At 34.1% G+C, this 21,433-nt stretch overlaps 4 protein-coding genes and 1 long non-coding RNA gene across 5 annotated transcripts in view; 1 reads left to right on the forward strand and 4 right to left on the reverse strand.

Moving 5' to 3' along the window:
- LOC140062741 (uncharacterized) overlaps positions 1–1,031 on the reverse strand; it is a 28,159-nt gene extending 27,128 nt beyond the window's left edge. Inside the window, exons 1-2 of the long non-coding RNA XR_011847526.1 lie at positions 806–1,031; positions 348–378 (exon numbers count right to left, since the gene is read on the reverse strand). This is a non-coding gene — a long non-coding RNA (uncharacterized lncRNA). The remainder of the gene's footprint in view (positions 1–347; positions 379–805) is intronic.
- Positions 1,032–1,428: 397 nt separating this feature from the next.
- LOC140062063 (mu-type opioid receptor-like) lies at positions 1,429–2,358 on the reverse strand. The gene has a single exon (XM_072108107.1). It carries the CDS (start codon positions 2,356–2,358, stop codon positions 1,429–1,431), a length of 930 nt encoding a protein of 309 aa, XP_071964208.1.
- A 509-nt stretch (positions 2,359–2,867) lies between these two features.
- LOC140062758 (octopamine receptor beta-2R-like) lies at positions 2,868–4,942 on the reverse strand. The gene is made up of 2 exons (XM_072109083.1): positions 4,844–4,942; positions 2,868–4,527 (listed from the first exon to the last, which is right to left on the reverse strand). Exon 2 carries the CDS (start codon positions 4,524–4,526, stop codon positions 3,528–3,530), a length of 999 nt encoding a protein of 332 aa, XP_071965184.1. The 5' UTR covers position 4,527; positions 4,844–4,942; the 3' UTR covers positions 2,868–3,527.
- Positions 4,943–16,166: 11,224 nt separating this feature from the next.
- Positions 16,167–17,437, reverse strand: LOC140062395 (C-C chemokine receptor type 4-like). The gene is made up of 2 exons (XM_072108598.1): positions 17,375–17,437; positions 16,167–17,200 (listed from the first exon to the last, which is right to left on the reverse strand). The coding sequence occupies exon 2, from the start codon at positions 17,192–17,194 to the stop codon at positions 16,169–16,171; it is 1,026 nt and encodes a 341-aa protein (XP_071964699.1). The 5' UTR covers positions 17,195–17,200; positions 17,375–17,437; the 3' UTR covers positions 16,167–16,168.
- Positions 17,438–19,527: 2,090 nt separating this feature from the next.
- LOC140062064 (G-protein coupled receptor 183-like) lies at positions 19,528–20,466 on the forward strand. The gene has a single exon (XM_072108108.1). The coding sequence runs from the start codon at positions 19,534–19,536 to the stop codon at positions 20,464–20,466; it is 933 nt and encodes a 310-aa protein (XP_071964209.1). The 5' UTR covers positions 19,528–19,533.
- The last annotated feature ends 967 nt before the right edge of the window (positions 20,467–21,433 follow it).

Raw genomic sequence — 21,433 nt, forward strand, 5'->3', positions numbered from 1 at the left:
TACAGCACGCCTTCCTCCTAGCTGCCGCGTACGATACACCATGGGATGGATTACCGCTATGTACCGTTCAACAGTAAGCATGACCAAGTTGTATATTGAAGTTGCTGACATGTACCAAAACAAAACTCTGAATTTACAGAAAACAGTAGCGGATTTTCCGATAGGAGCATCGTTATTATAGAATCCAAGAAACAGACAACATCCACTAAAGTCGACAATTGATTGGTGTAGAATCAACATGTGAGAGAGTGAATTCCTGAATAGTTTATTGTAAATGAAAACCACAACAACAAGTAAATTTGCAACGATACCAACACTACATACCAAGGCACGAGATATTATCAAACCTGTATGATCGGTTGAGTTTGACATGTTGTTCTGCAATATAAAAACCACTTCTTTTTAAGGCACAGCAAATGTATATTGATATAACCATGATTTGTGACATTACTTAACAATTACAAGTGATGTTTTCCTTCAAAACGTAATACACTTGATATCCTATACCAAATTCTAGACAATACATTGGTTCCAGCAACCTTTCATTCTGGCTACAAAAGCTATTTTGTTATTTAAACTATTTTAACTATACAAATATTCATAACAATAACATGATTTTTATAAAACATACTGAGGAAACGAATATTTTTATTTCCGCAATGAAAGTACAAGACCCTATCAATATTCAATTTATGGATTGATACATTTTTCGACGGATAGACTTAACCAAACATTATACTTAGTAGAGAGTGAAATAACCTACATATCTTTAATAGATATATTACAGAACAATGTACTTACTTACAATATACTGGTTGGATCTGTGTTATTAACAGAGGTATGTTCCCCATAACATTCCCGACACCAAATGCCATAAAGGTTATACACAATTCTTTGAGGAAGTCGTTACCGTAACTGTATACACCAATAATAGGTCTAACACAATGCAACGCCTTTTTTAAATACATTTATCATGGTTATCATATCATTATTATTAAAGGATTAAAACGCAAAATAGTAATTACCGTCTTCTTTGATGATAAAATTACTAATTGTTAGTCTATCAAAATAATCGAAAAATATATACTACCTATATATAATTATAACAATTAAAACTGTTAATGTTTGTACATTAGTAGTAAATTTGTTAGTTTAATATATTTACATAGCAGTCATAAACCAAAACTTCTATGTACTTCTTCCTACACTATACTTGTTTGTCGACATTTTTATCTTGCAGCATAGACCCAATGTATACAATATTTTACTTTAAAGAATTGCTTAAAAAGTGAACAACGCAAGTGAGCCCTCTGGGGGCGTAAACGCAACAAAAGTAATTTGACCAATCACAAGCGATGCGATTTTCGTTCGTTTTTATTGGTCATCACTTTGTAAATACGTATCAAACTAGAAAGCTTAATTCATTGACTAGGTCTCAGAGCTTTTCCCTACACTCGTCATTTCTGATTCTAAGTTATCTTTACGAATGTAAAAACAAATGTTACGTTTCAATTTAATAATACCTACTTGGAAATCATTAAACTTGATACTGTAGATAAACGGATTGATACAAAGATTAATGGTATAAAATAAAACTGTCACTTCGTGCAAAGTAATTTCACTAAATTCGAAACAGTTGCAGATACAGTAGATGAGATAAAGTACAAGATTAGGTGTAATTGTAATCAGAAATGCCACACAGACAAAGATCAGCGTAGAGAGGAGATTTGTCTGCGTCCTTTGAACAACGCCACCATCGTCAACACTTCGTCTACGTACTCTCTTGTATATCTGAGCGTAGCAATAACCCATAATGCTTACTGGAATCAGCCAATTGGCGGTAAAATGAAAAATTCCTGAAAAAATTTGAATTCCTTTTGTACCATAATTGTACTTGCATTCGCCAGGATTTTCCAGCTTAGCTTCGGCAAGAAAGACAAGTTGAAGCGATGCTAGTGCGCCCAACACGTGGCTAGCTACCAGCGGTATTGCCCTTCTTCTTCCGAGGTGCCGAGTGTGGTAAAATATCGGGTAGATTACCGCTATATACCGTTCGACTGTCAGCATAACCAAGTTGTATATCGAAGTGGAAGACATGTACCAGAAAATATACCTCGATTTACAGAAAGCAGTAGCACCTTTTCCGATAGGAGCATCGTTGTTATAGAAACCAAGAAACAGACAACATCCACTAAAGTCGACAATTGATTGGTGTAGAATCAACATGTGATATAGAGACTTTCGGAACAGGCGATTGTACAAGAAAACCACAATTACAAGTAAATTTGCAACGATACCAACACTGCACGCCAACATACGAGATACTATCAAGCCTGTATGATCAGTTGAGTTTATCATCTTATTCTGCAATAATAACGTAAATAGAACGATATGAGAGATTGAACACGTTGCAAGCTAACTCTCTTTTAAATTAGTAAAATAATCGACTAATATCAAGTGTTTAATTATAGAGAATAACAATACATCTAAACAGATCTAAATTAGAATTTAGAATGATTTGTGTGATCACATTGTCTTACCGTGGTTTATCTTCGTACTCGCGCCTGTAGATGTTGTTACCAGCAAATTAATTGTCCTGTTAACATTCTAAAAAACACATACCAACTGAAAGTTCCGACAATTAATCATTATTTTAACACATCAGATTAGATAATTACTGTGTCACTTTCAATGGATAACAAAAAAATCACGTCAATCAAAGCCAACTCCAATTATTTTCACTTTTGACTGTTTTATTCTTATCTTAGCATTCAGTCAGAATATTAACATAATTCAAGTGACTGTACTTGTATTTTTATGTTTACTTATTCAGGTCTAAGCCATTTATAGTAAAGTAATAATAGTGTACAAAAATAATAACTCAGAAACTTAAACGAAATACCAAATGCAGGAACCGACAGATGGCGCTGTTTAACATATCGGCTCGATAAAACCAATACGCATGGTATGTCTGTATAAATATTTACAAAAATTCAAGATGATAATGTTTACGATACACCGATACAAAGCAAGTGAAAGTTACTAATGCGAATTATTATATTTTTTTAAAACGTGTTAATTAAGTGTTTTTAAATTAATAATTTGCAGCACAACTGATTCTAAATAAATGTTGAATGAATTGTAATTGGCTGTTACAAACTATTTACTGAGTTTAGTGATATATCGCACTTCCGCTTACAATAGTTAATTATTTTCACAATAAAAATACAATATTGTTATGATGAATAATAATAGTGTTACCATCGCTATGCATTTATGCTTATCGAAAGAGAAAATCAGTAATTTGTCAATATCTATTTGACCTGTCATCAATTTTGTAATGTTTCTTGTGAACTTTTTATTCAATTAATCATTACAGTTGTTTAGCCATAACAACCTGTAGTACAATGATTTCATATAGTTAGCAATGCAATCACATTATAGCTGTTTTATAGACCAATTTACCAAAAGAAACTACCACTATATGCTTGCAAGAGTTGCACATAAAACTGGTTTTTATTAAATAATTAATTTTGACAAAATGTTTTTGAAAATCCTTCTCTATACTCATTAAATTTGTAAGCGTAAACAAACGGGTTAACTGCTGTATTGGATAAGACGAATAACAAACCAATATCACGTGATACGTGATTGTTGACATCAAAACATTGGCAGATAGTGTAGATAAGATACAGCAAAATCAATGGAATGACACAGATGATGTACACAACGGTGTTGATGCACATGGTGACAATAAAGTTACGCTCAGCGTCATCATTTCGACGCGATTGCGCTGATGTGTCTGCGTTTTCCGCGCGCGCGTCATTGCTACTTTCACGTAACGGTGTTGTGTTTGTCAAAGACTGCATTGTTAACTCTGCTCTAACTTTCATTTGTTTGTTTAAGGTGACGTAAACACGTCGGTAACAAAAAGTCATGACGGTGATGGGGATTACGGCATTTGCCAGCAATAAACTCACAGACGACAATATCTGAAGACCTTCACTTCTATAACAAAAAACACAAGTTCCGGGATTTCCAATATCCTCTTCACTTATGAATGCGTATTGTACTGTTATTATAAAAGCAGCTAGAAATGGAATGCCTAAATGTTTTATCATACTTCGTTTACTGTTTCCTCGTATCCAATATTTAAGTGGATACACTACTGCGACGTACCGTTCAACGGATATAAATACAAGGTTTAACGTCGAAGCAGACAAAAAGAACAAAAATATAGTCCCAAGTTTACAAAAAGCATCATTAATTTTTTCAGTTGGAACTGGTTGAATGCAAAAGAAAATAAAATAATGCGCGCTGGCATATAAATCGATAACAGATTGTTGGAAGACCAGTAGATATGTGAATGATCGTCGATGAATTTTACAATTTACAAAGACAATAATAACTGTGATATTTGCTAAAATTCCAATAATTGCTATCAGGTACATCACTATCTGTAAGAAAGTGTCTGTTTCCTCTCTAGGCTCGAACGCCGATGAAGTGCTATTGGTGCAAAACGTCATTCTGAAAAAAACCATGAACTCATTTTAAAACTACGATAATATAACAAATTATTACAGGCAGCTGCTAATCATAGATTACAGGTAAAATAAATAATAAATATTGATATATTCATTATGTTTTATTTATTATGAAATCGAAACTACATCATCATAGTCTAGGTATTAGATTTGACAAAACAAAGACACCATTCGACACGGAACGCTATTTTATTTGTTCAATTCAAAGAAATAGATAATGCGAATTCTCTGAAATGTTATTCTCTATAGATTGATAGAATACAAATGTACAATTAATAATGATGATAAATGAACGTTACCTTTAACCACGTATAGTGCCTTTTGAGAAAAATTGGTTGACTACAATTCTTTCTATCAACTGTAATCGCCGAACAACAACCTTATTTCTGTACCGTACGTCATTTTTAGAAAAATAAAATACTTGTTAAAAGTGCCACTACAAATCCGTTTAACCACAGATCTATTGTATAAACAGCACGGACCATGAAGTAATTCAGGAAGTTGGTTTAACGTGCGAAATAGATATGAAGATTAATATAACATTAGTATTGCTTTGATATCTGCATGTATCATTAAGGTAGTTGAAACCGCTGGCCGTTTTAAGTGCATTTACTGTTTTTACCACGGCGGGAAAAAATTGTGCAAAAGTTGCATGTCGTTATGGAGATGATTGCACATCGTATGGTTAACGGCAGCTATGGAAGGCCATCTCAGAAAATACAAACATAATCCCGGATTTAGAATAGAAACTACTCATAGTAAACCTTCGCGGATATGAACACATTAGCAATACACACGCGTTTGTAAACCTTCGCGGATAATGAACACCATAGCAATGCACACGCGTTTGAGTAAATGAGGTATACTATTAAGTTAATGCTCGTTCATGAAAAACTACACATTTCAAATTTAGAGTAAAATTTATTTTTCTATAGCATATATAAACTATTCAGAAATATTTTGTTTGGAAAGAGAAATACGATACCTCTCTATATAATTATTGTTCAATCAAACACATCTATCTGGTAATTAAATGAAAATGCTGAAATATCACCAATGTCTTTACATTGAACTTTGAATAAAATAATTTTTAAGATCTAAGCAGAATTCAGAATTGCTTAATTAAGTATTGTATTAACAACGCCCATTATGTTTACATAAACTTATACTAAATCTTAAATCTGAACTTAAAATTGTTTACAATATATTTGTTTAGCTCATTTGATTCCATGTTTTTTCTCATTACAAATTAAAATTAAAACAGCAAACGAACTGATGATAATTATTGATTAAAATCTGCTATAATAATTTATGTATGTATGTATGTAAATTCAAACAGTGCAGGGGTATCAATAATATTCTTAAATGAATTCAATTTTAAGATTACTAACGAATGTATCGATAAAAATGGAAGATATATAATTCTAAATGTTGAAATTAATGGTAAAATGCATGGTTTTGTAAACGTATATGCTCCTAACAATTATAAAGTAAGAAGCTCATATTTCAGAAAGTTAAATGAGACCATTTTGGATATTGTTGACTTAAACAACGATATAATTATTATCGGCGGGGACTTCAATTGTATTTTGGACAGAAAATGGGACCAAAAGAACAGTAAAGACAGAAAAGATAAATCTGTTCTTACACTTAAAAATTTTATTAAAAAACTTAATTTAAAAGATGCCTGGAGAAATAAAAATCCAGAAAAATTACAATATACCTGGCGTAGAAAATCTAAGCAAATTTACAGACGGCTTGATTACTGGTTGACTTCTAAACAAATTCTTGATCACGATGACATAATATCATGTGATATAAGACCAGCTATCTTGACAGATCATCAAGCAATTTCAATTAAAATCAGTTTTGATGAGTCCAAAAGAGGCCCAGGTTATTGGAAATTTAATAACAACCTATTGCAAAATACTGATTACCAAAACTATATTACAAATGTAATTAAAAAAACTCAAACCAATGAAAATAACCTTAGTCCAGATGTATTATGGGAATTATTAAAAGCCAAAATTAAAGACGTTTCAATCTACTATGGCAAAAAAATCAATAAAGAAAAAAAAAGAAAAAAAGTAAAACTAGAAAAAGAAATAAAAAAACTAAATGATTCTTTATTAAATAATGATTGTACTGCCAATGAGCGCATAGAAGCAAAAATTGCAAACAAAACAAAAAAGCTGGAAAATATTTATGATAATGATTCACAAAAGGTGCATATATACGTTCTAGAGTAAAATGGATTGAAGAGGGCGAACGTAGCACTAAATATTTTCTTAGTCTGGAAAAAAATAAGGGAAAAAAAAACCAAATCAAATGTTTACAAAACGAGAAGGGTAGAGTACTAACGAAGACAAAGGAAATCCTTTGTGAGGAAGTTAGATTTTATAGGCATCTATATGCAAATAAGGGTATACCCCTTAAAAAAATAAACACTTACCTAGATAAATCAAATGTAACGAGTTTAACTGAAGAAGAAAAGGGGATATGTGAAGGTATTGCCACACTAAATGAATGTACCAATGCAATTAAAAAAATGAAATTAAATAAAACTCCCGGATGTGATGGCTTGACCGTTGAGTTTTATTTACATCTCTGGGACGACATTAAACACATTGTTTGTGACGCTCTAAATGCATTTATTTATTTATTTTTTTTTTTTTATTTTATTCAATCAAAACCAACAGCGATAAATACCGCCACTAACAGGTTTGAAACATAAAACAATACAACATCAAAAACGGTTAACAATAAAATACAGATAAAATATATAATTATATATATATATAAAACATAGATTGGCATGCCATAAACAATTTCAATTAAAACAGGTTATGCAGGCTGTTCAAGAAGTGAACACATCATCGTCCTCTTAAAATAACCAAGTCTATTATTAAAAATATCGATATGATTGCTATTTAGATTATTAAATGTATAAGGTAGTCTATGAAAAAGTCCCCTCTTAGTACAGTCGACACGGCTAAAAGGAATATGCAATAAATGTCTATTTCGTGTACGACCAGGAACATTTAAACTAAATAGTGAAATTAATGAACAGTCATATTTAGAATTTAAAATATTATATAAAAAAACCATATCAGATATCGTTCGACGATTGCTGACAGAATCAATGGAAAAGGCAAAATTAACACAGTTATTGTGGTAGTATGCAATATCGATCTAGCGCCACCTAGCGGGGATCGAGAGAGGGTTTTAACATGGACGCGAGTCACGATAGTTGATATGTTGAATAAATGTTATTTGGATTGTGTTTAACGGTAGTCCTATGTACGTCTGTTTGAGTACAGTGTAGCGACAACAAACGAAACATAATATGGTGTCAGAAGTGTGTCTGAATCGACTCATCCAACGCTCAGAAAGGTCAGTAACGATCGATTTCCGAGATACCTACCCCAGCGGCGGTAGCCTAGCCTAGCGAGAATAGCGAGAGCGGTTGAACGCTCACACAACGACGCACGACAGCGGACGATTGTAAACAAGTTGCATAGCAACCACAACGCAGTAAACCGCACAGCCTAGCCTAGGAATTAAAGAGATTTGAACTCCGTAAGTTATTCAGTAATTATAAGAATAATTATGGCAACGTTCATAAAGCCACCTGAAACATTAATTGTAGATGGCAGTAATCCATCACACGCATGGAACAAGTGGAAGAGGAAATTTGAGATTTACCTCAAAGCAACAGGGAACTCAAAGAAAGAAACCGAAATCAAAGTAGGTCTGTTGCTAAACTGTATAGGCGATAACAGCATTGACATCTACACAAATTTTAAATTCAAGCCTGCAATGCAAAATCCAGAAAATGAAGAAGAAATCCCAGCTGAGGATCCGAACGACTACACAGTCATAATGAACAAATTTGACGAACACTTTTCTCGGCGCGACCCACAACTAATGTTACGGCAACGGTTCTGGCATCACTTACAGCGAGAACCAGGCCAGTCATTTGATTCATGGGTCACAACGGTGAAAGAAAGGGCGGCAGAGTGTAAATTCCCAAAGGAATTTCAAGAAGAAGCAGTTAGAGACAAATTAACATTTTCGTGTACTAACGACAGCTACAAGCTGAAATTATACGACGAGGGTGCAAAGTTATCCTTGACTAAAACTACTAGAATCCTTGCACTGAAAGAGGCAACTAGTCAAGAACTCCAGAAGTCTAAAACCGCAACCATTGACCAAGTCCGACCTAAAACAAAGCCGAGACCAGCAACGCAGGGGCAAACCAAGAAACAATACTCACACAACAAGGCAGCCCGCCCACAAACGAATGAGGGGAAATGTCAGAAATGTGGATATTGTGGAAAATCTCACCCATATGGAAAACAGAACTGTCCAGCAAAATCAGCAATTTGTAATGCATGCGGAAAAACTGGTCACTATAAGGTAGTGTGTAGATCAACTGCAAGCCGATCAAGCAGAGTCAACCAAGTCGACGACGAACACCCTTTCCTGATAAGTGGTGTTAGTGTCCAACAAGTTAACAGGTCACAGTTGAAAGACGCACACAAACAACCTGGATGGCACATCAAACTCAGAGCAGCCGATCAAGAACTGTCATGGTGTATTGATACCGGTGCACAAGTTTCAGTGATGCCAAATATAGTGTATCAAAACCGATTCGGAGAAATGTTCCCAACCGACAAGACGCTAGTGGGTACAGGCGATACACCACTGAAAACACGAGGATTTGTGGACATGAAGCTGAAACAACAACATGAAAACAACTCGGAGATAGAAGAAAGAGTATATATAGTCGAGAACGCAACAACACTACTGCTAGGAGTTCCAGCAATTCGCAACCTTGGACTGATCCATGAGATACCAGGAACCTATAGTGTGAAAGCAGTTGACGTCAATTCTCCAATTACAAAGGAGAAAATAAAGGAAGAATACCCAGGACTATTCAGAGGCCTTGGTAAATTAGACGGTGAATACACCATCAAACTGAAAGAAGATACCAAACCATTTTGCCTTACAACACCAAGAAGAATTGCCCTACCACTGCTTGAAAAGACAAAGGCAGAGTTAGAGAGGATGGTGCAACTTGAAGTTATCGAACCAATCGATGAACCAACCGACTGGTGCGCACCTATAGTTGTGGTGCCGAAGCAAAATGGAGATGTACGAATTTGTGTTGACTTAACGAAGCTGAATCAGTCAGTACGAAGAGAACTATATCATATGCCAAAGGTAGAAGAGACACTTGGTAAGGTGGCGAATGGAACAGTGTTCTCAAAACTCGATGCAAACTCGGGGTTTCACCAGGTGAAGCTGAGCCTAGAAAGCACAAAATTAACTACCTTCATTACACCTTTTGGGAGGTATGTGTTTAAACGTCTTCCTTATGGGATATCGTCAGCACCGGAGTACTTCCAAAAGCAGATGGACCGAGAGCTTAGAGGTCTAGAAGGTGTTGTATGTCATATGGACGACATTCTGATCACTGGCAGCAATCAGACAGAGCACGACAATAGGCTCAATGCAGTACTAAAGAGATTAGACAAAAGTGGTCTAACTCTAAATAGTGCGAAATGCAAATTCTCTCAGACGAAACTGGATTACTTGGGCCAGATAATCGATGGTGAAGGATTGAGAAAAGACCCAAAGAAAATCGAAGCAATTATGAAAATGCAACCACCCACCAATGTCACGGAACTCAGACAGTTCCTAGGAATGGTAAACCAACAGATGAAATTCGTTCCTAACCTGGCAGAGACCACCAAACCATTACGGGATCTCATGAAGAAGGAAAATGAATGGGTTTGGGACCAAGCTCAACAAGAAACATTCGTCAAGATACAGAATGAACTAAGCTCAGACAAAGTACTGAAACTCTACAGCACCACAAAAGAAACCGTTATATCAGCCGATGCGAGCAGTTTTGGACTAGGTGCTGTGCTTCTACAGAAACAAGAAAATGGCGAGCTGAGACCAGTAGCCTATGCAAGTAGATCCATGACGGCAACGGAACGCAGATATGCACAGATCGAAAAAGAAGCACTTGCCACCACATGGTCACTTGAACATTGGGCCGATCTGTTAGTGGGACTCAAGTTTAGAGTCCAAACCGACCACAAACCATTGGTTCCACTTTTCTCTACCAAGAACATTGACGAACTCCCTATACGAGTTCAGAGATTCCGAATGCGTCTGATGAGGTTTAACTTTGATATAAACCATGTGCCCGGGAAGCTATTATACACAGCCGATGCACTGTCAAGATCGCCGAGGCACAAAGAAAGACGTGCAAACGAAAAGATCGACCGTGAAGAAAAGTTAAGGAATGAGGTAGAATGTTTCGTAAACAGCGTGATGGTGACTCTACCAGCATCAGACAAGAGACTGGAGGAGATAAGGTCAGAACTGCGAAAAGATGACACTCTAAAAATGGTGATGTACCATGTTCAAGAAGGATGGAACGAGAAATCAGAGGCATCCGGCTATCTGCACAGCTACTGGAAAGAAAGAGGTAGCCTTTCTGTACATGAAGGCCTCCTCCTAAAGAGCAAACGTCTAGTTATCCCTCCAAAACTCAGAACAGATATTCTACGTTGTCTACATGACAGTCACCAAGGAATTACAAAGATGAGAGCAAATGCAATGTCTTCAGTATGGTGGCCAGGGATATCGAGAGACATAGAGAAAGTTGTGAGGAACTGCGAGATGTGCGCAAGATACAGGAGAAGTCAAGCAGAACCAATGCGAGGAACAGAGTTCCCAAACCGACCATGGTCTAGAGTTGGTACCGACTTTTTCCATTACAATGGACGTAACTATCTACTTGCTGTAGATTATTACTCAAGAGACATTGAGGTCTGCATTGTCACAAAGAATGTAGATACGAAAGAAACTGTTGCCAAATTGAAGAAAATATTCAGTCGTCAAGGCATACCAGACGTCCTGTTCTCAGACAATGGACCACAATACAGCTCTGACGAATTCAAAGCATTTGCACAGAGCTGGAGATTTGAACATGTAACATCATCCCCTCATTTCCCACAGTCAAACGGCGAGGCGGAACGAGCAGTACAAACCATCAAATCCTTCATGAACAAGTGTGACGATGAGTATTTGGCAATGCTACAGTACCGTAACACACCACTTCAAAATGGGTATTCACCAACACAGTTGAATATGAGTCGGAGACTAAAGACAAGAGTGCCATGTCACCCAGAAGAGCTCCGACCAAAACTACCAGACCAGACTGACCTTAGACAGAAAGAGGAGAGATATAGACGTGAAATGAAGAGAAACTTTGACAACCGTCACAGAGCTGCAGATGCGGAACAACTAAGTCCGGGTGACAAAGTATATATACCGGACTTGAAACGTCACGGAACAATCACGGGATACCACAAGGCACCCAGGTCCGTGTACATCGATACGGATGGAAAAACAGTGAGAAGAAATCGTGCAATGACACGGAAGCTCACTAACAACGATGTGATGATGCAAGAACAACCAAAGGAGAGAGATGGTGAGGTGAAGGAAAACCAAACTCCAACCAATCACGATCACTCCAGCGATGCGGGAACGCCAACTGAAGCGGACATCCGCAACAACCCGAAGCCACCGGAAGCATCAACACCATCAAATACCAGACCACAACGGAACCGGCGAAGACCACGTTATTTGGATGAATATGTAACATCCTAATTTCATATGAACACTGATCTATAATCACTCACCAAAAATAAAAACACTGAACACTGATTTGATAATGAACAATATCGGACCTTTATTGAAACACAGATGGAAATTCAATGATTGACATGATCTTACTCTAAATGTTAATTTGTGTTTAAAGTTAAAGTTTAGTTGCTGCGCGACTTAAAATTATAAAGCTGATTAATCAATCTCTAAGAAAAAGGGAGATGTGGTAGTATGCAATATCGATCTAGCGCCACCTAGCGGGGATCGAGAGAGGGTTTTAACATGGACGCGAGTCACGATAGTTGATATGTTGAATAAATGTTATTTGGATTGTGTTTAACGGTAGTCCTATGTACGTCTGTTTGAGTACAGTGTAGCGACAACAAACGAAACATAATAGTTATAAGACAGGAATCGAACAAACTTCCGTTGAACAGTGTCGATTCGACGGGCCTGACATGGAGAAATTGAATTGAAAATTGCGGAACAATATTCAAGGTGAGGACGTATAATAGATTTGTATAAAGATAAAAGTGCCCTGCCGTCGTTCATAAACCTACAATTTCTCCATATTAAGCCCATCATTCTATTAGCTTTTGACAACACATGATTAATATGTGAACAAAAATTTAATTTACTATCAATAAAAATACCTAAATCTTTCCATACATAAACCATCTCAAGATCATGTCCACTCAGATTATAATTGAAGAGCACAGGCCTTTTTTTAAGTGTTATAGATAAATATTTGCATTTATTAGCATTAAGTTTTATCCCCCACTTCTCCGTCCATTCCACGAGACCATCCAGATCCTCCTGAAGTGAAAAAGCATCCTGTGGAGTGGTAATCACTTTAAACAATTTCAGATCGTCAGCAAATAAAAGAGACTCGGAATGATTAAATTTTAAAGGAAGATCGTTGATAAATAAATTAAACAAAAGCGGGCCCAGGATCGAGCCCTGCGGAACGCCCGATAACACAGGGAGCCAATCAGATGTCTCTCCCCCAATGACAACACGCTGTTGTCTATTAGTTAAATAGCTTTTAAACCAACTTAACAGTGAACCGGATAAACCAAATTTTGAAAGTTTAAAAATAAGCAAATCATGGGAAACGGAATCAAAAGCCTTAGAGAAATCAGTGTAAATCACATCGCACTGCTTCTTGCTGTTAATTGCATCGTATGATGTAGCAAGAAGCAGTGCGAGGTTGGTTTGACATGATCTTGTTATTTTAACAATGAAATGAGTTCTACACAGAAACGTGGTATTATAAGCCTATTATACAAAAAAGGTGATAAAAAATTGCTTGAAAACTGGCGTCCTATCACTTTATTAAATACAGACTACAACATTTTAACTCAAATTCTATGTATGAGACTTCATAAAGTAATTGAAAATGTAGTTGACAATGACCAAAAGGGGTACATTAAAGGACGATTCGCTGGAGAAAACGTCCGTCTAATTAATGATATTCTGTATTATACAGCAGAAGAACAAATCGAAGGAGCTATTCTATCCCTTGATTTTAGAAAAGCTTTTGATTCTGTAAATAGAGACTTTATGTTTAAGGTACTAAAAAAATTTAATTTTGGAGACTCCTTTTTAAAATGGGTAAATACAATTTATAGTAAATCTGAATGTGTTATTGTTAATAATGGTTGGATATCAGAAAGTTTTGAAATGGAATGCGGAATAAGACAGGGTTGCCCATTGTCGGCGTTACTCTTTATTTTAGTAGTAGAAATTATGGCGTGTAATATAAGAAAAGATAAATGCTATAAAGGAATATCTTTACCTAACAATGATAATGGTGAGGAAGTTCGCATTGCGCATCTGGCAGATGACACTGTACTCTTTGTGGGAAATGAAAAAAGTATAGAGATTGGTTTAAACATTGTTAATAAGTTTGGTAAAGCGTCTGGTATGACTTTAAATTAAAAAAAACCCAACGCTATATGGATTGGCAAAAATGTAAACAAAATTGAAAAACCATGCAGTCTAAATTGGGTTAATGAACCAATTAAGATTTTGGGTATTTATGTGGGATATAATGAGAACAAATGCAGTGAATTAAATTGGGATAGTAAAGTGGCAAACTTAGAAATGCTACTCAATAGATGGAAAGGAAGAAACCTAACCCTTTTTGGCAAAGTTACCATTTTAAAAAGTTTAGCTTTGTCTAAACTAACATACAATGCATGTATAATTGATGTACCAGATGATGTTATTTTTAAAATAAATAAATTGATATATAACTTTTTATGGAATGGAAAAACAGAAAAAATAAAAAGAAAAACTTTAATCGGTAAAATGATTAAAGGGGGCATAGGTATGCCTGATTTCGCATTACACATAAACTCTCTGAAAATGATATGGGCAAGAAAATTACTGTGTAGAAAACACGTAAGATGGAAAATCTTACCACTATACTATTTTAACAAATTTGGAACCGAACAACTAATTTTAAGTATGTCAAATATCAATTTTCAAAATAACATGGGCTTAGATAATATACCATCTTTTTATTATAATGTTCTAAAGTGTTGTGTTGAATTTAATAATATGAATAATGAAGGTACAATTAACGAGTATGAAGAAGTGATAAAGCAAAACTTATGGGGTAATAATGATATTAAATATAGAAACAAACCACTATTCTTTAAGAACTAGATAGATGCAGGTTTTAATCAAATTAAAGATATAATTATTTTCAATCGTCTAATGAAACCTATAGAAATAATTAAACAATTACGTATTAAGAAAAACTGGATAGCTGAATATGTTTCTCTAACCAGAGCTATTCCAAAAGAGTGGTTAAGTATAATTAAACATAATATGCCAAATATGAACCAATATATGAATGTGAATCTGGAATACAATATCAACAATATAATTAAGATGACAACAAAAGATGTTTAACTTTGTTAATAACGTTTTTATTCCCCCGAAAAGCATACTTAAATGGAATAACATATTTAATGAAGATATCAAGTGGTGTGATGTCTGGAAAAGTAAAGTGAAAAACGAAAAAATTAAGAAATTTGCCCAATTGAATTACAAATTACTAAATAGAGTTGTACCTACAAATCTAAAACTGTATAACTGGAAACTGAAAAATAATAACATATGTAACAATTGTGGAGTCATTGAAGACGAAAAACATATGTTTTATTATTGTAGACGTAATCAAATAATGTGGGAAAAAATTGACAATATATTTAAAAAGCTAGATAACAGCAGTAGCTCGTTCAAAGAACTCCTGTTAGGAAGTAAATGTCAATTAAAAAACCAATTGTATTCAATAGCTGTGTACGTCATATACATAATTAAAATTAAAACTGAACTTAAAAAACCTGTATGCCAGAATCCCTGGATTCAGTTTAAATATATTTTAAAAGATATGAATACACTAGGCATGTTGTAACTTATAAGTGGCATCCATTTTTGTATTTTAAGATGTACAGTTTTTTGTATGCATATAATCAAACCACTATATGTATAAAGGTTAAAAGAGTAAAAATCAGAAAATAACGAAAAAAGTAGAAAACAGAAATTTAATGTATGAAAATGCAATGTGAACGAAATTTGTATGAAAGAATGAATAAAAGTGGTGGTTAACCACAAAAGAGAAAAAAAAAAGTATGTAAATATTCACCATCAATTCTTCCTAGCCGACTAAATGAGTTACGTACTAGCAAAATGTTTTTATCAACAAAGATAGTGAAAGAAATGCAATTACAGTACAATATAAGATTGTAAATAAACTAATTCTTTCAGTATATTTACATAGATTAAAACTACCAATACTTTCTCCCACAATTGGGTTGTTTATATGTTGTGTATGTTTTGTACAAAATGGATACAAGTTAAACTTTAAGTTTTTTACTAAAATATTCAGACTCATACACTTTAAAAAGGCATAATTATTAATCTTATTTTTTATCGCGACGAAAGAAAGTTTTTCTAAAGCCTGACTTGAACTCATTAAATTTAAATGCATATACAAAAGGGTTTGCGGCCAAACTTGACACAAAGCATATGATTGCTGCTTGTCTTAAGGGATGTCGATCATAATCAAAACAGTCGCAAAGAACGTACACAAAATACAATACTAACAAAGGTGTAATACTTAATAAGAACACGAATGCACTGATAACCATAGTTATCACAAAGTTCACCTGTGCTTTACTGTACCGAGTCGAATTAGACGTTCTATCGATCTTCAAATCTATTCCAGTACCTTGCTCTGTGTCGGTAGCGGTGTCTTCGGTTGTTGCATCAGTTTGATCGGAACTCGGTGTTTTCCTCCACTTTGTTTTTGACTTGGAATGTTTCAACATCGTCACATAAACTCGTCGATAACAAAACATCATTATTGAAATTGGGATAACCCAATTTAAAAGGAATATGGAGCCTCCAGAGATCACACGCACAGTTTCACTACCATGACAATACCTGCACTTGCCTGGGCTTAAGTCATCGGGCCTGCTAAAAATTGAAAGTTGAAAAACAACAAGAGCGGAAAACACAAATTGTACAAACAATTGAGGTAGCATTTTGTTTTTCCATTCACCTCTCGCCCAGTATCGCATCGGATGCACCACTGCAATGTACCGTTCAATGGATATATACACGAGGTTAAAGGTCGATCCAGATGCAAATAACCAGAATAAAGTTCTAGATTTACAGTATACAACGCCAGCATGGCCGTCTGGTACGTTGTAGTTAAACAAGATGAGGTAGGAGCAACATGCTATCAAATCAATGAATGCTTGTTGAAATATCAAAGTATACGTGAAACATTTACGGTAGATTTTGCAGTTTATAAAGACAATGATCACAACCAGGTTGGCAATGACACCGATGATCGTTAAAGTATAGCGCGAGATGGAGAGAGCAAGCTCCACTTCATCAGAGATTTCCTCTACAGTTATGTTCAAGTTATCACAAGTAGTCATGGCAATCTACAATAAGTATAATATTTATTATAACGTTTTTTTTTTACGAAAAGACGGAATAATGATGAATTTATTTAATATACGTGAAAACAGCTATATCAGTATAATACTTTATTAAAAATAAAACCATAAAAATTTAAAAAATAATTATATACATTTGAATTAAAAAAAATTACTTACTGGCTATATTATGACCGAATAATGTAAAATTGAGATCAAAATTAAGAATAAGCCTAATTTATTACCGTTAGCTTCCCCCTTTGGTGTTTGAATAAACTAATATGTACTTCCTCCTTCATTAACGACTGTCATTATTCTAGTTTAAAAAAACCACAATGTTTTGTAAATAACTAAAAATACTTTACTAAAAACATTGTTTACGAGGTGCAGTTTGGAACGATGCCAATTTCTTTGATAAAATATCAGTTTGGCAATAAAATAAATATTTTGTCAAGATATTGTTTGTTTTATTTCCCAAAAAATTATTTAACCGTAGGAATGAAAGCCTTTTGTAAAAAAAAAAATTAAAATCGGTAGTCAACAAAATGCTTGTGTTTATTTACACTATTTTGTCCAGAACAGCGCCCCATACAAGAATAAACCAATACATCTTTACAAGAACAAGGAAGTAAGTACTGTTTTCGATGTAACAAAAAAGATTCAATGTACTTTATCCAATTACTTAAGACCGTATGTTTACTGATAAAACTAAATATTGTTTAGTTTTATTAAATGTAAAAGGAATATCAATTTAAAACAGAACACACGGATAATTTAAGTAGAAATGATCAAGGAAATAGTACACCTTTACACAGGCATATTGTGCAAACTTTCGTTTTCAACGACATACGTAGCTATTAAGTCTAACAGTCATTCTGTGCCTGCCCATTATGTTTCTGAACGTGCAGGTAATTGAAAGGCGTATTCACGGGTTTATTGACATGAAATTGTCCATGTTGTGATAGAAACAATCTATGCTAATTGATTGTATTATAGCTATACAATAATTAAAGGTTGAAATAAGAAAATGATACCACAATAAATCATTGAATAGGCCTAATAGACTCTATTTCACTTTCAAATCTATAGTATAGATTTAATACTCGATCGCAACTTCTTCGAACTTAGAAAATAGTATTGAAACTATGCAAGGCCCATTATGAGCAATTAAACTGACTGTTAAGCTGTGCATAGTTTCATTTTATACGATTATATGATTCTGTCTTCATTTCTGCCCTCATGTTTCGGCCATTTTATAGAGATATCTCTAAGCAGAAAGTGATTTATTATTGTAATAATTATAGTTTAAGTACCACTGAAAGAGAAAATATTACTTCTTGGAAGTCAGTTAAAACGTTGTTATAAGATATATCAGATTGAGTGTCCACATCCATGCATCTAGACTGTACCGGTATCGTACAATTCTCAAAACAGCCAAGGTTAGTATTTAAACCATTGTTATATATTTAAATAAGGAATTGTAATCGAAAAATGTGTAAAATAAGGAGACATTATTAAAGCGACATCCCAACCTCCTCATTGGCTGGCTAAAAGAGAAAAGAAGTTTCTTTTAAGTAAATTTACAAAAACATCTATAAGCTACTTATATTATTTGGTCTGACAATTTATCTTAGTCACTTGGTTAATGTTATAATACTGTTAACAAAATAAATAAATAAAAGAAATTCCAATATTCCTTTTAAATTTGTATTATTGAGATAGCAAATAGAACATATTTTAAGTATAAAAACTATTTTACATATAAGATGTTGGTAACAAGGCCATATACATGGCTGCAGTCGCGTGCTCAAATTTGAGTGTTTACCGACCAACCGACCAACCGACCGACCGACCGACCGACCGACCGACATGGTGAGCTGTAGAATCGCGTTTGCACGCGACTAAAAACCTACAGATGTATATGGAAGGAACTTCTCGACAAATTTTTAATTTAAATTACGAATAGCATTTTTCTCCAATTATTGTATAGCCATAAGATATATAATTGTTGTTTAAGTTCATTAAGTTGTTTACAGTTTTTTTTTTATAGTTCTTGAAATTTGATTTTTTCCTCTCTGTTCTTATCTCACTGTCCCTTTCCCTATTATGCTGTATGGACCTGACACTTGCATAACATTTCAAATGACAAAACAACATTTATAAAAAACATGTTAGCAATTTGATTTACAATTAAAATAATATTTTATTATATTACAAAATAAATATAATGGTGTTATACATATAGAGGTTGTTAATGTATTAAAAATAATTGTTTTTTTCAGATGGAATTTACAAACTTTACAATTTATGAGCTGCATGAAAGACCAATAATCGTCAGTATGAGATACGTTATCGGTATTGTAGGAGTTGGTGCTAACTTCCTGGTCGCATTTGTATTTTTGTACAACAATCTCCACAAAAAATCTATAACACACCTGCTGATCCTTCATCAATCCATACTTGATCTTTTTGGTTGTCTTTTCTTTCCACTGTTTTACAACTTTCCCATATACACTGATATTCGAGGTTCAATCATCTGCCGATGCCGAACTTTTTTTTTCTACTTCCTGTCCGCTTCAACACAGAATCTTCTTATTTTAACAATTGAACGTTACATCGCAGTAGTTTACCCCAGAAAATATTTTAGAAAAGGTCAAAGTTTGAAAAAACGTCGATTCCTTCTATCAACGCCGCATGTTATTTCAGTTTTATCTGGAATCCAACTTCCAATATATGCAGATTTTGTTCCAGAATATCCTGGGTCATGTGACTACTTTTTTCCATCCGAAATCATAGCTAAATGGTCTGCTACAATCATCTTCCTCACGTTCTGGTTTATACCAGTGGTGGTCATGTCAATCTGCTACACACGTATATTATATACATTGTACGAAAGAGCCAAGAATACCAGCTTACCGTCCAGGAGTCACGCATCCAGAAAACACAAATTGAAAGAACGGCGCCGCGACGAAGTAGAACGAAATGTCATCAATACTCTACTGATGATTTATTTAGCGTTCTTGATAACATTAACTCCAAATATAATCTATTATATAATTTATTCTTTCTGCAATTGTTTAAACTTACATTCGTCACTAATTCACGACATTACCGTTATTCTGAATGCATTTAACCTAGTAATTAATCCATTTATATATGCATTTAAATTCAGAGATTTTAAACAAGGCGTTAAAGTTTTACTAAAACATAAGTCTAGTTCAGACGATATCATCGATATGGCAACAATCAACTGTAGTAAAGCGAGCGATTAAATACGTCTATTTTCGGTATAGAATTACGATTTAAAACGTTTAAAAACGTTTAATAATATACTAATTATTAATCAATATAATCGCGTAGGTCTACTCATTCGGTATTTAATATAAGTCGACAAAGAAATGATAAGAATTATAATACTATTGTTTTTTTTATTTTTGACATAAAGCATTGCGGTATTAATTGTTGATATGAGTACTTTTTAATATGGTCTGTAATTTATTGAAGATTTGCTGAAATACAAAACACAATGTGATGTCGTTGTTATACTTGCTTGTCCAATTACAGTTATTGAATGTTTTTAAAATATGAAAACGACATCATAACTTAAACGCTATTGTTCAAATGCGTTATACTCTAGATGAGGTAATGTGCTTCAATAAAAATAATCAAATTGGAAAAAACCCAGTGCAGTGCAGTGCCTTCCATTTCCCGGAAAGAAAACAAAACGTGAAACTAAACAAGTAGGCCTGATTGTGTAGATAACCGTCAGAAACCGTAAGCAGGCCAGCTGCCTGTCTTAAATGCTTGCAATATCGTAGGGATATCAAATTAAATTTGTAATATATCTTGTATTTGTGTGTATATATAAAGTTGTAAATGTTTTGTGTAAGTAAGGGTAAGATTGATTGTTTATATCATGTATAATAATAATTTTTTTGCCATAACTTTTATAAATTTACACCATTTTAAATCAACTAATGAATTTTTATAAATGTTTGATATCATATTAAATAAACTTATGCATTTAAATAGATGAATTTTCAATGTATGATTGAAAAATAAATTGAAATCAAATTATATGATACCATGTGATATTGTAATGTCGTTATTGACGCCACTAAAACGTGACATATACTCCAACCATTAAGTCAACAAACTACGGTACTATTATTATAGAGTAAGGCCATTTAATTACAAAATGATCGGTATTATTATTAAATGCAACAGCATCAAGGTAGA

Source organism: Antedon mediterranea, chromosome 11 (assembly GCF_964355755.1).
Source record: "Antedon mediterranea chromosome 11, ecAntMedi1.1, whole genome shotgun sequence".
NCBI classification, from domain to species: Eukaryota; Metazoa; Echinodermata; class Crinoidea; order Comatulida; family Antedonidae; genus Antedon; species Antedon mediterranea.

Excerpts from the sequence above, each read along its gene's own strand:
- LOC140062063 (XM_072108107.1), bottom strand. The coding sequence starts at position 2,358 with ATGATAAACTCAACTGATCATACAGGCTTGATAGTATCTCGTATGTTG.
- LOC140062758 (XM_072109083.1), bottom strand. The coding sequence starts at position 4,526 with ATGACGTTTTGCACCAATAGCACTTCATCGGCGTTCGAGCCTAGAGAG.
- LOC140062395 (XM_072108598.1), bottom strand. The coding sequence starts at position 17,194 with ATGACTACTTGTGATAACTTGAACATAACTGTAGAGGAAATCTCTGAT.
- LOC140062064 (XM_072108108.1), top strand. The coding sequence starts at position 19,534 with ATGAGATACGTTATCGGTATTGTAGGAGTTGGTGCTAACTTCCTGGTC.